The sequence below is a fragment of the Neoarius graeffei genome, chromosome 1 (genome assembly GCF_027579695.1).
Source record: "Neoarius graeffei isolate fNeoGra1 chromosome 1, fNeoGra1.pri, whole genome shotgun sequence".
Classification (NCBI taxonomy): domain Eukaryota; kingdom Metazoa; phylum Chordata; class Actinopteri; order Siluriformes; family Ariidae; genus Neoarius; species Neoarius graeffei.
The window spans coordinates 47,302,521-47,316,328 of record NC_083569.1 but is presented as its reverse complement, the minus strand read 5'-3'; the positions used below and the strand labels follow the sequence as shown (position 1 = coordinate 47,316,328).

The 13,808-nt window shown below is 41.0% G+C and overlaps 1 protein-coding gene across 1 annotated transcript in view; it reads left to right on the top strand.

Annotated features, from left to right (window-relative positions):
• malrd1 (MAM and LDL receptor class A domain containing 1) overlaps positions 1–13,808 on the top strand; it is a 187,563-nt gene that overhangs the window by 59,485 nt on the left and 114,270 nt on the right. The window contains exons 18-20 of the mRNA XM_060932776.1: positions 209–497; positions 6,778–7,023; positions 9,781–9,938. Coding sequence (XP_060788759.1) covers positions 209–497; positions 6,778–7,023; positions 9,781–9,938 — 693 coding nt within the window. The remainder of the gene's footprint in view (positions 1–208; positions 498–6,777; positions 7,024–9,780; positions 9,939–13,808) is intronic.

The window sequence follows — 13,808 nt, the reverse complement described above, 5'->3', positions numbered from 1 at the left end:
TTTTGGAATCGGGGTTGTAGAATGCATCACAACAGGATTGGGGTTTTTTGGTCTTTAGAAGATCTTAAATTCTTCATAAATATGGAAAGTAATGGGGCCAAAGCAGAGTAAACATAGGTAGAACGTATGATCCTGGGGTAACTAGGACACTATGTGATACTAATACTTCTAAAATCCATTTCCCTATGAGCATCTTTCTTTGTTGTAGATGGTGTTTTACCTGCACATGTCTGGTGAGGGCGCTGGCACTCTGAATGTGTATATGATCACACAGTCCTCCCGCTCCCCCCTACTCCTCAATCTCACCGGGTATCAGGGCAACTACTGGATCAGACAGGAAGTACTCCTTTTCTCCAAAGACCCCTTCCAAGTCATGTTTGAAGGCAAGATGGGTCAAAATGGAAGGGGAGACATCAGCATCGATGACATCACTTTCTCACCAGGCTGTATCTTTAACCATGATCCCAAAACAAACCTCTCAGACCCTCCATCCACTGGTATGCTTTGATTCTGTCAGCAGACTTTTTGTTTTATCTTATTTTGTACTGTGTAAGCTCAGGAAGAGATGCCTCCTTCTGCTCTGTTTATTCAAATGACATTAGATTAGATTAGGTAGAACTTTATTGATTCCTTTGGGTGGGTTCCCTCAGGGAAATTAAAATTCCAGAAGCATCATTACAGGATAAACAGAGAATAGAATAGATAAAAGAGAGAACTTCTAGATAAATTAAGTCTTTAGAAAACTTCTAGATAAATAAATTAAGTATTTACATATACAAATATATTAAAAAGATATGAAAAAAGTCCAGCAGGAGAGGTATTACACATTGTCCAGTATTGCTTTTTTTGTCAGGCTAGGCTACTGCTCCTTCCCGTCCTCTGTCCTCCTGTCCCCCCAGAGAGGAGTTGTACAGTCTGATGGCATGAGGGACAAAAGAGTTTTTAAGTCTGTTCGTCCTGCACTTGGGAAGGAGCATTCTGTCACTGAACAGGCTCCTCTGGTTGCTGATGATGGTGTGCAGAGGGTGACTGGCATCGTCCATGATGTTCAGTAGTTTGTCCATAGTCCTCTTCTCTGCCACCGTCACCATGCACTGAGGAATGGAAACCTTCTTGGTCCATATCAATTCAAAGTAAAAACTCATTTGATTTCAGCATTATAAGCACTTCAATTCCCCTACCATTACTCAGTCAAATCTGTGACTCTCATACCTTATTGCTTTTTTAAACCAATATTTTCCCCTTCCAATATTTAGTTCCTGCCTTCTGAGGTGTCTGTAGTTCCATATTTCTCATATTATTTCATTTTCTAACCACCTTATCTTTATTAAGCAGCTCCGAACGGCTAATGCAGTCAAAACATGAATTCTTATATTATCACAATCTTATTCCATACAGCATTATCATTCACATTCTCCTTCCTTTTCTCTTTCCCTCCCTGGGGTTTGCCTGTTTTCTCTCACTGCATTAAGCACTGATAGGTTGTCTGTAGTGTGTTTTACCCTGGAGAAGCATCTCAGTTGGTTCCCTGCTAAGACACAAGGTAATAGCAAAGGAACACAGCTAGCTACATACAAGTCTAGCTATTAGTTTTCAGAGTGCCATGTAGACTGGGGTGAAGGAAATAAAATAAAGCGAGCATTGTTTGAAAATTTAGTTATGGTTATAGACTATTCCATTTTTATTTCATAAGAACCAGGAAGCTCTTTAGTGTTTGCTGCTTGTAGAGATTTGGTGGACAAGTCACTTCTCTTTAACAGTATTTTCTTATTAGTAGGTCTGTGTGAGTGTCTGTCTTGCCTAAATTGCTGTATAGCAAGACCTCCTTTGTGAAAAGCAAAGGGGCCCTTGAGCATCCCTTCATTTATTTACACGTTGACTCCTCTGAGACAGATGCAGAATGAGTGAGAGTGCAATAGAGAGGGAGGTAAGATGTTCTAATCTATAGCGGGTTTTCACATTGATTGACAAGACCGCAGGGTGTGAGAAACGGGAACAAATGTTACTGTGGTACAAAAAGCTTAGTTTGTGTGAGGTTTTTTTGTCATGAGTATTAGTGTGTAACTCTGTGACTTGGTCTGTGTGTGGTCTCCCTGAAAACAAAGACCCTGTTCTGACTGTGTCTGTCTGCTCCTCCTCAGGCAGTGTCTCTGCATAAATGTGTGTGGATTGCTAGCATGGGCTCATAAGTGTTTGCCTGGGCCATGTAATTTTAAAAGAAAAGATTAAACCTGGTCTGTGGCAGATTTAATGACTTTCTTATAACTTCATTTGGATGAATTTAAACAAAGGCATCTTATATACAACACCTTCAGGCCATTGTTCTGAGTTAATCCATATTTGCTTGACACAGTGACAAATATGTCAGGCTAAACAATGTCTCAATACATCTAAAGTTGGTTTTTTTAATTAATTATATGGAATTTAAGAAAAAGGCCAGAGAATATAAAATATTCTCATATTTTACTACATTCATGAGTTTTCATTCATTCATTCTTTAATGTACTGTAAGAATGCATCTTCTTTTGTTTACCAGCAATTAATCATATATTAGTCATCACAAAAGACCATTCCAATCATGATGTTTATCACATTGTACTAACCTCATTTCCAGAAAAATGTTGGGATATTTTCCAAAGTGCAATAAAAACAAAAATCTGTCATTTGTTAATTCACTCAATGTCCAATTTTCCTGAAAACAAGCTCAAATGTGGACTCATCTGGCCACAGGACATGTTTCCACTGTCTTTCAGTCCATCTAAAGCCTAGGTCACAACCGGACGTATGATTTTTTGGCCGTGCAATTTTTGGCGTTTCCCAAATCGCTATGTTTTTTTTTTTTTGTTCATGGAGAAAGACGCACGTTGGCCATAAGTTTGTCTTGCAACCTGAAAAAAAATGTAAGCGCCCATAGAGTTTGTTTGACATGACAAAGAACCTCTGCGGCCAGTCTACGGCTCGAAAATCAGCACGTCACATGCGCGCCCTCCATGCGTTTCACGCGCGCCCTCCATGCGTTTCTTGCGTTTTTTGCACGTAGACCGGCCGTAGGAGCACGTACGGCCGGTTGTAACCGAGGCATAAGATGAGTTCAGGCCCAGAGAAATCAGTGGTGTTTCTGTAGAGAATTGATGAATGGCTTCCTCCTTGTGCAGTAGTTTCAGGTTGCATTTCTGGATACAGTGGCAGACTGTGTTAAGTCACAATGGGTTTATGAAGTACTCCCGAGCCCATGTGGATATATTTGTCACATTAGCATGACGGTTTCTCAGGCAGTGCCACCTGAGGGCTCAAAGGTCACGCACATTCAACAGTGGTTTCTGACCTTGCCCTTTACACACTGAGATATCTCCAAATTCCCTGAAAATTTTCACAACATAATGTACTGTAGATTTTGAAAGACCTAAAATCTCCATCCATCCATCCATCCATCCATCCATCCATTATCCATAACTGGTTATCCTGTGCAGGGTCACAGGCAAGCTGGAGCCTATCCCAGCTGACTATGGATGAGAGGCGGGGTACACCCTGGACAAGTCGCCAGGTCATTGCAGGGCCTAAGTGAAACTATTGAAAATCTTTTCTTTGTACTTTTTTTCAGTTAAATAAAGCTTCATGTGAATTAACAAATCAGATTTTTATTTTTACTACATTTTGGAAAATATCCCAACTTTTCTGGAAATGGGGTTAGTATTTCAAGATAAAGCCAGCATTATCCATGTTCATCATGTTATTTAAGCCAAACAAAACCCAAAAAATAAACGCTGTTTGCTGATCATGGCAAGTGCCCTCATGTGCTCTCCCACATGTTTAAATGAAAAATAAAACTTTATAACAATTTATCCATTTTAAATGTATAATATTGGTAAGAGTACATTTACCTGGGCGTGGCCATTTGCACTGAAACTGGATATCCGCTTGTGATGTAGCTTACACACTAGTATAGACCCTTTTCACTCACATGACCTTCGTAAACGCGACCGCCATTTTGGACATGAAGAAATAACGGTTTATGGCACAGACCCTTTCGGTTCTCGCTCATCTAGCTGCTACAATGACTGCTTAGACTGCAACAATAATACTTAACACACATTTAAGTATCCGTCGTAAAGACGTGAAACTCGTCGAGTGACGAGTGTGTTCATTGATAAACTAGCACAATCTAAAAGTAGACATACCATCACACTGCCCTGGCGCTGTGTACAGTTTACCTTCTATGGTTTGTGCACTCACTATTTGCCATTACTTTCTCCAACCCAGTGTTCGAACTATGCCGATATTTTCGGGGGTCCCTTTTTTCCCTGGGGGGGGTGCTTGCGCTTGTCTCAGAGCACGGATCTCCAAACACATGAGAAGCCTATCTTACGCACATATCACGCGGACTCCAAACCTCCACACACGCATCGCGTCTGAAGTCATAACTCATCAGGGGAAATCGTGTCCGCATTGGCATGTTCAGAAAACAACCTCGCGTCAACAATGATACCACATGCAAGAAAAAAAAAAGTCAGGCTACTCAACACATCTGATCCACAGCAGCACCAAAGCATCACTGGAAATCATGTCAACAACCAATCTTCCATTTCAACACGCATCAACAAACAAATGGCACCACAAACATGAACAAATCGGTCAGGCTACCGATTCCAAACCCACAGCAGACGAATAATTAAATGCATCTTACCTTAAAGCAGAATCGACCACAAAGGAAGTCTGTTGGCACTGTTGGCACACTTCCTTTCTACTAGTTTGTGTCCCCAACGGCAGCAGCAGTCGTTGTCATATCGGTTTATTTTATCTTTGATGTAAACACAACACTTCGGATATGCAAATGCTTCCCGTTACACACGATTGCTATGTCAATAAACATCATTTTGCCAATATTTTAGAGACCATCCATCTTCTCCGTCGGTCAGCATCTGTCGGGATCCGATAAAATGATAAATCTTGCCTTGTGTGTTGATGGTTACTACATCCAGGTGCACAACAATATAATGGCATGATGGAAGTCTTGCTGAAAGTAAAAACTTTCTTTGACGGCTATATTCCTTTCAATGCTTCGCCGTCGTTCCTCGTTGTTGGCTGTGGTAGACTACTGGTAGTTCATGTCCAAAATGGCGGCCGCGTTTGTCGTGACGTCACGTGGGAAGGGTCCATACCGTTTACCTTAGTAACAAAGAGCCATCAAATAAAGGTTTCTAATTTTTTTTTTTAATCTCATGGCGCTGTAGCGCAGCTTCTCACTGCTCTGTGTGTGTGTGTGTGTGTGTGTGTGTGTGTGTGTGTGTGTGTGTGTGTGTGTTCACTGCTTCAGATGGGTTGAATACAGAGAAAGGAATTTCACTGTGCTGTAATGTATATGTGACAAATAAAGGCTGCTAATTCTAAAACTTTCATCAGAAACTTTGTCACCATGTGATTTTTACTGGCAACAAACTACACGAATCAGCAGACTTCACTTTTATGAAGTTTAAATCTCACTCGGTTGGATAACGCAGTAGTGACACAGATACTAGTAACGAATGGTTGTTGTCATAGCAATGCAATTCCTGCCACTGAAAACGATCACTTTTCTCAGTGAATAAAAACAAACATAAGCATGTCACATAAAAATACAAAGAAAATTTAAAGTTATTTGAAAAAACAAACAAACAAAAAACACTGTGAGTAGCTGGCAATGTAGCATTTATAGGCAGCAGAACCAGTCTCCTGGCTGGGTAGGTATCTGATTGTGTGTGTGTGTGTGTGTGTGTGTGTGTGTGTGTGTGTGTGTGTGTGTGTGTGTGTGTGTTCACTGCTTCAGTAATTGGGCTTATTTTTACAGCCAGACGCTTGACACTTGGGGATCTTTAGGGTTATTTGCCACAATTTAGAAGTGATATATCCACTAGATCTCAGCCTCGGAAAGTCATGTCGCATGTAAGTGACGTCAGAATCACAGATTCTCTTGCGTAATTTGTACTCCGAGTGTGATATTTGAACCTCGGAGAGAGTAAGATATCAGCGCCCAGGGACATTTTATTTTAAAAGAAAAACAATATGTGCACAGTATACAGGTACAAAAATATGAATTATCAAACATGTCTTGCATGGATATTATCTGTTAGTATAAAGTTTCACTGGTGGATTGAGAACTTTGAACACTTCACTATACTTGATTTGATGCACATGTATGAAGCTGTGTAGTTTTGATCAACATCACATCAGACATCAGATTCAGGCTCAGGGTTTTAATTATGTTCACTTTGTTCTGGAGCTACTGGAGAGATTCCCTCATGAAAGATAGGATTCACACAACCTGCTGTGCTTCTCTTCAACTCTGTCACAGAATTCTTTTTCAGTGATCTGATGACAGTGTGTGGTTTGTTTGTGTGTGTGTAGCCGTGGGTGGGTATGTGTAGATTGGATCTTATACATACCTGAACATGCACAGTGATGTGCAGGTTTGGATATTTTGGCTTTGTTAGTGATTACACGGTTTTAGGAGAAAGTGTTGTCAAGAAAATAAAAAAGGATGACTGGAATGGTGTTAAAAGAGGTGATCTCTGGCCTTGAGCTCGCCACTGAAAGAAAAGATTAGAGAATTTATTCATTCTTTTCATCACTCATTACAGAAACCTCCTTTCTTCTTCAAGCCTCATTGCCCCTTTAATATCCTGAAATTCAGACAGAGCTCTACACAATGTCTTCTCTCATTTCTACATGCTGTTACATAATGTACTGAATATTTTGATACTTTTTTATATCATACTTTTATTTATGTTTGTTTGTCCTCAGCCTTCTGTTCACTAGGTTTACTTCAGTGTGATAACGGTGCCTGTTACAAACCAGAACAGCTATGTGATTTTATTGACAACTGTGGGGATAACAGTGATGAGAAGAACTGTGGGACTTCCTGCTCATTCGAAGATGGACGTTGTGGATGGAAGAGTTCTCGTGCAGACAATTTTGATTTATTGCTGGGCACTGGCTCCACCCAGAGCATCAAACCACCATATGATCACACTCTGAAGAATGAAAAAGGTAGGAAGATTACTTTATTACCGAGATGTTTACATATACATATCATACACATATCTGAGCTATTAAAGCATTTACAAAATGCTGCATTTACGCTGTGGGCTTTGATGCACAATTTTGATATTTTGACATAGATCTGATTTTTTTTGTCCTACTTGTTTATATATACATAAGACCTGACACATACCGGTATCCAGTTCCCATGTTTGCATCTATCCCCTGCCAAAATTTGCTAGGCTGGAAATAGGATATACGTTGGTCTACTTATGCTAAAATGTAACCTATTGTACAACCCCAGTTCCAAAAATATTGGAACACTGTGTAAAACAGAAATAAAAACAGAATGTGAAGATTTGCAAATCATGGAAACCCTATCTTTCATTGAAAATAGTACAAAGACAACATATCAAATGTTGAAACTGAGAAATGTTATTGTTTTTTGAAAAATATTTGCTCATTTTGAATTTGATGTCAGCAACACATTTCAGAAAAGTTGGGACAGGGGCAACAAAAGACTGAAAAAGTGTAATGCTAAAAGAAAAACTAATTATGTTAATTGGCAACAGGTCAGTAACATGATTGGGTATAAAAAGAGCATCCCAGAGAGGTGGAGTCTCTCAGAAGTAAAGATGGGGAGGGGCTCACCGCTCTGTAAAAGACTGTGTGGGCAAACAGTGCAACAATTTAAGAATAATGTTCCTCAATGTAAAATTGCAAAGAATTGGGGGATTACACTACCGTTGAAAAGTTTGAGGTCACCCAGACAATTTTGTGTTTTCCATGAAAAGTCACACTTTTATTTACCACCATAATTTGTAAAATGAATAGAAAATATAGTCAAGACATTTTTCTGGCCATTTTGAGCATTTAATCGACCCCACAAATGTGATGCTCCAGAAACTCAATTTGCTCAAAGGAAGGTCAGTTTTATAGCTTCTCTAAAGAGCTAAACTGTTTTCAGCTGTGCTAACATGATTGTACAAGGGTTTTCTAATCATCCATTAGCCTTCTGAGGCAATGAGCAAACACATTGTACCATTAGAACACTGGAGTGATAGTTGCTGGAAATGGGCCTCTATACACCTATGGAGATATTGCACCAAAAACCAGACATTTGCAGCTAGAATAGTCATTTAGCACATTAGCAATGTATAGAGTGGATTTCTGATTAGTTTAAAGTGATCTTCATTGAAAAGAACAGTGCTTTTCTTTCAAAAATAAGGACATTTCAAAGTGACCCCAAACTTTTGAACGGTAGTGTACATAATCTATGGTACATAATATCATTAAAAGATTCAGAGAATCTGGAGAAATCTCTGTTTGCAAGAGACAAGGCTGAAAACTGACATTGGTTGTCTGTCATCTTCAGGCCCTCAGGAGACACTGCATTAAAAGCAGACATGTGTCTGTAGTGGAAATCACTGTATGGGCTCAGGAACACTTCACAAAACCATCGTGTGTGAAAACAGTTAATTACTGCATCCACAAGTGCAAGTTAAAACCAGATATAAACAACATCCAGAAACACCGCCACCTTCTCTGGGCCCAAGTTCTTTTACAATGGACTGAGGCAAAGTGGAAAATTGTCCTGTGGTCTGACAAATCAAAAGTAGAAATTCTTTTTAGAAATCATGGATACCACATCCTCCAGGCTAAAGAGGAGAGGGACCATCCGGCTTATCAGTGCACAGTTCAAAAGCCAGCATCTGTGATGGTATGAGGGTGAATTAGTGCACATGACATGGGTAGCTTGTACATCTGAGAAACCATCATTAATGCTGAATGATATATTCACATTTCAGAGCAATATGCTGCCATCAAAACAAAATCTTTTTTCAGGGAAGGTCTTCCTTCTTTCAGCAAGGCAATGCCAAACTGCTTTCTGCACATATTAAAACTGCATGGCTATATTGTAAAAGAGTCCAGGTGCTAAACTGGCCTGCCTGCAGTCCAGACCTGTCTCCCATTTAAAACATTTGGTGCATTATGAAGGACAAAATATGACAAAGGAGACCCTGAACTGTTGAGCAACTGAACTTGTATATCAGGCAAAAATGAGACAACATTTCTCTTTCAAAACTACAGCAATTGGTCTCCTCGGTTCCCAAATGTTTACAGAACGTTGTTAAAAGTAGATGTGATGCAACACAGTGGTAAACATGCCCCTGTCCCAACTTTTCTGAAACATGTTTCTGACATGAAATTCAAAATGACCATATGTTTTTCAAAAAACAATAAAATTTCTCCATTTCAGCACTTGATATGTTCTCTTTGTACTATTTTCAATGAAATAGAGGGTTTCCATGATCTACAAATCTTCATATTCTGTTTTTATTTTTTACAGTTTACACAGCATCCCAACATTTTTTACAATTGGGGTTGTAGTTTATAGGCCACAGTGAATGAGTAAAAGTGAGTAAAAGTAAATAATTACTATTAACCATCATTACTGTATTTGCACTTCCAATGCTGATATCATGAAAGCTTGTGTTTGTTATGCATTAAACCCTCTGCCGAAATACTCAATTGGTATTTTGATCATTCGTGACTTTTGTGTAATCCTAGAACAAAAATATGTTTTATCAAAATCCTGCATACTGATCTTTAATCATGACCCATCATGAATTCCTGAGTTCAGTAGCGGTGTATAGTATTATTTTTGCTATATAGTAATTTCGATTGTGTCGGAGGTGGCTACAGTCCTGTATCTCGTTTATTCTCTGCTATCCTACCCTTCTCTTTTTCTCCTCTATGTCTCAGGTCACTTTGTGTATTTGGCAGCCACTCCAGTAGGTCTAAAGGGAGATAAAGCTCATATGAGAAGTTTTGTATATAAAGAGTCCAGCGCCACCTGCAAATTAGCTTTCTGGTATTACATTTCCGACAAGGCAACAGGAGTCATCCATCTCTTCTTAAAGGTAAAACACTTCAAAGTAAGTTCCTGCAACTTCAGCCAGAATTACGTCCATGTTAAATGAGTTAAAGGGATGTTAATAATGAAATAGGAGAGAACAACTCTATGCATTATTACTCAGAGTTTTCATAAATGGCTTCATGCATTTTAATTGTAGATCACAGGATCTGTTTGGTGAATGCATCTTGGAAGCAGAGCGAGAGGAAGTTAAACAAACTGGTACTGGACAGAAAATTTTGAAGTGACAGTTGATTTTAAAAAGGAAGATCATGGTTGGGGAAACAGCAGTCTGTGTGGGTTTTATACATGCATGCTGTTCTTCACATGCATTTAGTGCATCGAAAGGAAATGGCACATCTTACAGTATTATCCTTTCAGGACATCCCTTATAAATTCAGCTAATTATTGGTATGTCTACACAGAAAACCTAACCTCAGTATCCAAAAAAGAAAAACAAACAAACAAAAAACCTGTGGGGACCTGCCACATGTCCACACAAACACACAATATCAAAACTGTCAGATATTACTAGCCTTGTAGGGACTCAGGAACAGGGATAATTCTCAAATCAAACATTGTAGATTAATTTTCTGTAACAGCATGGCTTTGAAAGTTGTTCTGGCTGTAACATACAGCCGTAAAATAGCAGGTTTATATTAATGTATTAGTTCAAACATACAGTGCTGCTTGAAAGTTTGTGAACCCTTTAGAATTTTTTATATTTCTGCATAAATATGACCTAAAACTTCATCAGATTTTCACACAAGTCTTAAAGTAGATAAAGAGAACCCAGTTAAACAAATGAGACAAAAATATTATACTTGGTCATTTATTTATTGAGGAAAATGATCCAATATTACATATCTGTGAGTGGCAAAAGTATGTGAACCTTTGCTTTCAGTATCTGGTGTGACCCCCTTGTGCAGCAATAACTGCAACTAAACACTTCCAGTAACTGTTGATCAGTCCTGCACACCGGCTTGGAGGAATTTTAGCCCATTCTTCTGTACAGAACAGCTTCAACTCTGGGATGTTGGTGGGTTTCCTCACATTAACTGCTCACTTCAGGTCCTTCCACAACATTTCGATTGGATTAAGGTCAGGACTTTGACTTGGCCATTCCAAAACATTTACTTTATTCTTCTTTAACCATTCTTGGGGAGAACGACCTGTGTGCTTAGGATCGTTGTCTTGCTGCATGACCCGGCTTATCTTGAGACTCAGTTCATGGACAGATGTCCTGACATTTTCCTTTAGAATTCGCTGGTATAGTTCAGAATTCATTGTTCCATCAATGATGGCAAGCCATCCTGGCCCAGATGCAGCAAAACAGGCCCAAACCATGATACTACCACCACCATGTTTCACAGATGGGATAAGGTTCTTATGCTGGAATGCAGTGTTTTCCTTTCTCCAAACATAACGCTTCTCATTTAAACCAAAAATTCTATTTTGGTCTCATCCGTCCACAAAACATTTTTCAATAGCCTTCTGGCTTGTCCACGTGATCTTTAGCAAACTGCAAACGTGCAGCAATGTTCTGTTTGGAGAGCAGTGGCTTTCTCCTTGCAACCCTGCCATGCACACCATTGTTGTTCAGTGTTCTCCTGACAGTGGACTCATGAACATTAACATTAGCCAATGTGAGAGAGGCCTTTAGTTGCTTAGAAGTTACCCTGGGGTCCTTTGTGACCTCGCTGACGATTACACACCTTGCTCTTGGAGTGATCTTTGTTGGTCGACCACTCCTGGGGAGGGTAACAATGGTCTTGAATTTTCTCCATTTGTACACAATCTGTCTGACTGTGGATTGGTGGAGTCCAAACTCTTTAGAGATGGTTTTGTAACCTTTTCCAGCCTGATGAGCATCAACAACACTTTTTCTGAGGTCCTCAGAAATCTCCTTTGTTCGTGGCATGATACACTTCCACAAACATGTGTTGTGAAGATCAGACTTTGATAGATCCCTGTTCTTTAAATAAAACAGGGTGCCCACTCACACCTGATTGTCATCCCATTGATTGAAAACACCTGACTCTAATTTCACCTTCAAATTAACTGCTAATCCTCGAGGTTCACATACTTTTGCCACTCACAAAGATGTAATATTGGATCATTTTCCTCAATAAATAAATGACCAAGTATAATATTTTTGTCTCATTTGTTTAACTGGGTTCTCTTTATCTACTTTTAGGACTTGTGTGAAAATCTGATGATGTTTTAGGTCATATTTATGCAGAAATATAGAAAATTCTAAAGGGTTCACAAATTTTCAAGCACCACTGTATTATTGCTCCAGCTCATACACAGGGACTTGTATGGCAGACAACCCACATAATCAAAGGAAAATAATGCTAATAATAATAATAAGGGTTAGCACTGTCGTCTTACAGCAAAAAGGTTCTGGGTTCGAGCCCAATGGCCGGCGAGGGCCTTTCTATGTGGAGTTTGCATGTTCTCCCCGTGTCTGCGTGGGTTTCCTCCGAGTGCTCCGGTTTCCCCCACAATCCAAAGACATGCAGGTTAGGTTAACTGGTGACTTTAAATTGACCATAGGTGTGAGTGTGAATGGTTGTTTGTCTCTGTGTCAGCCCTATGATGACCTGGCGATTTGTCCAGGGTGTGCCCCACCTCTCGCCCATAGTCAGCTGGGATAGGCTCCAGCTTGCCTGTGACCCTGTACAGGATAAGCAGTTATGGATAATAATAATAATTAACAAAACATCTTGTATAATCAGTTATATGAGGACATTTTCTTTGGTGAAGTGTTTGGAGTTTATTTAACATTTACAGAAGTCGTCTCAGGTGTCTGTGCTTTATAATAGTCAGTAAGGTTCAGTTAACCCCTCCTAGAACTGCCACCTTATTGTGGTGGAGGGGTTTGTGTGCTTGAATGATCCTAGGAGCTATGTTGTCGGGGGCATTATGCCCCTGTCAGGGTTTCCCAAGGCAGACAGGTCCTAGGTGACAGGCCAGACCAAGAGCAGTTCACCAAAAACCCCTATGGAGAAAAAAGCAAGGACCGTGACATCGCCCGGTATGACGCAGCCGGGGCCCCACCCTGGAGCCAGGCCCGGGGTTGGGGCTCGTATGCGAGCGCTTGGTGGCCGGGCCTTTGCCCATGGGGCCCGGCCGGGCTCAGCCCGAAGAGGTGACGTGGGCCCGACCTCCTGTGGGTTCACCACCCACAGAGGTAGCAGTAGGGGATTGGTGCAGTGTGGATTGGGTGGCAGTCGAAGGCAGGGGCCTCGACGACCTGATCCCCGGACACAGCGGCTGGCTGTTGGGACATGGAATGTCACTTCGCTGGGGGGGAAAGAGCCTGAGCTTGTGCGGGAGGTTGAGAGGTACCGGCTAGAGATAGTCGGGCTCACCTCCACGCACAGCTTGGGCTCTGGAACCCAGCTCCTCGACAGGGGCTGGACTTTCCACTTCTCTGGAGTCGCCCGTGGTGAGCGGCGGCGGGCTGGTGTGGGCTTGCTTATAGCTCCCCAGCTCAGCCGCCATGTGTTGGAGTTTACCCCAGTGAACGAGAGGGTAGCCTCTCTGCGCCTTCGGATTGGGGAGAGGGCTCTTGCTGTTGTTTGTGCCTACGGGCCAAATAGCAGTATAGAGTATCCGGCCTTCTTGGAGTCCCTGGGAGAGGTACTGAGGGGTGCTGAGACTGGGGACTCCATTGTGCTACTGGGGGACTTCAATGGTCACGTGGGCGACGACAGTGACACCTGGAGGGGCGTGGTTGGGAGGAACGGCCTCCCCGATCTGAACCCGAGTGGTGTTTTGTTATTGGACTTCTGTGCTAGTCACGGTTTGTCCATAATGAACACCATGTTCGAGCATAGGGGTGTCCATAAGTGCACGTGGCACCAGGACA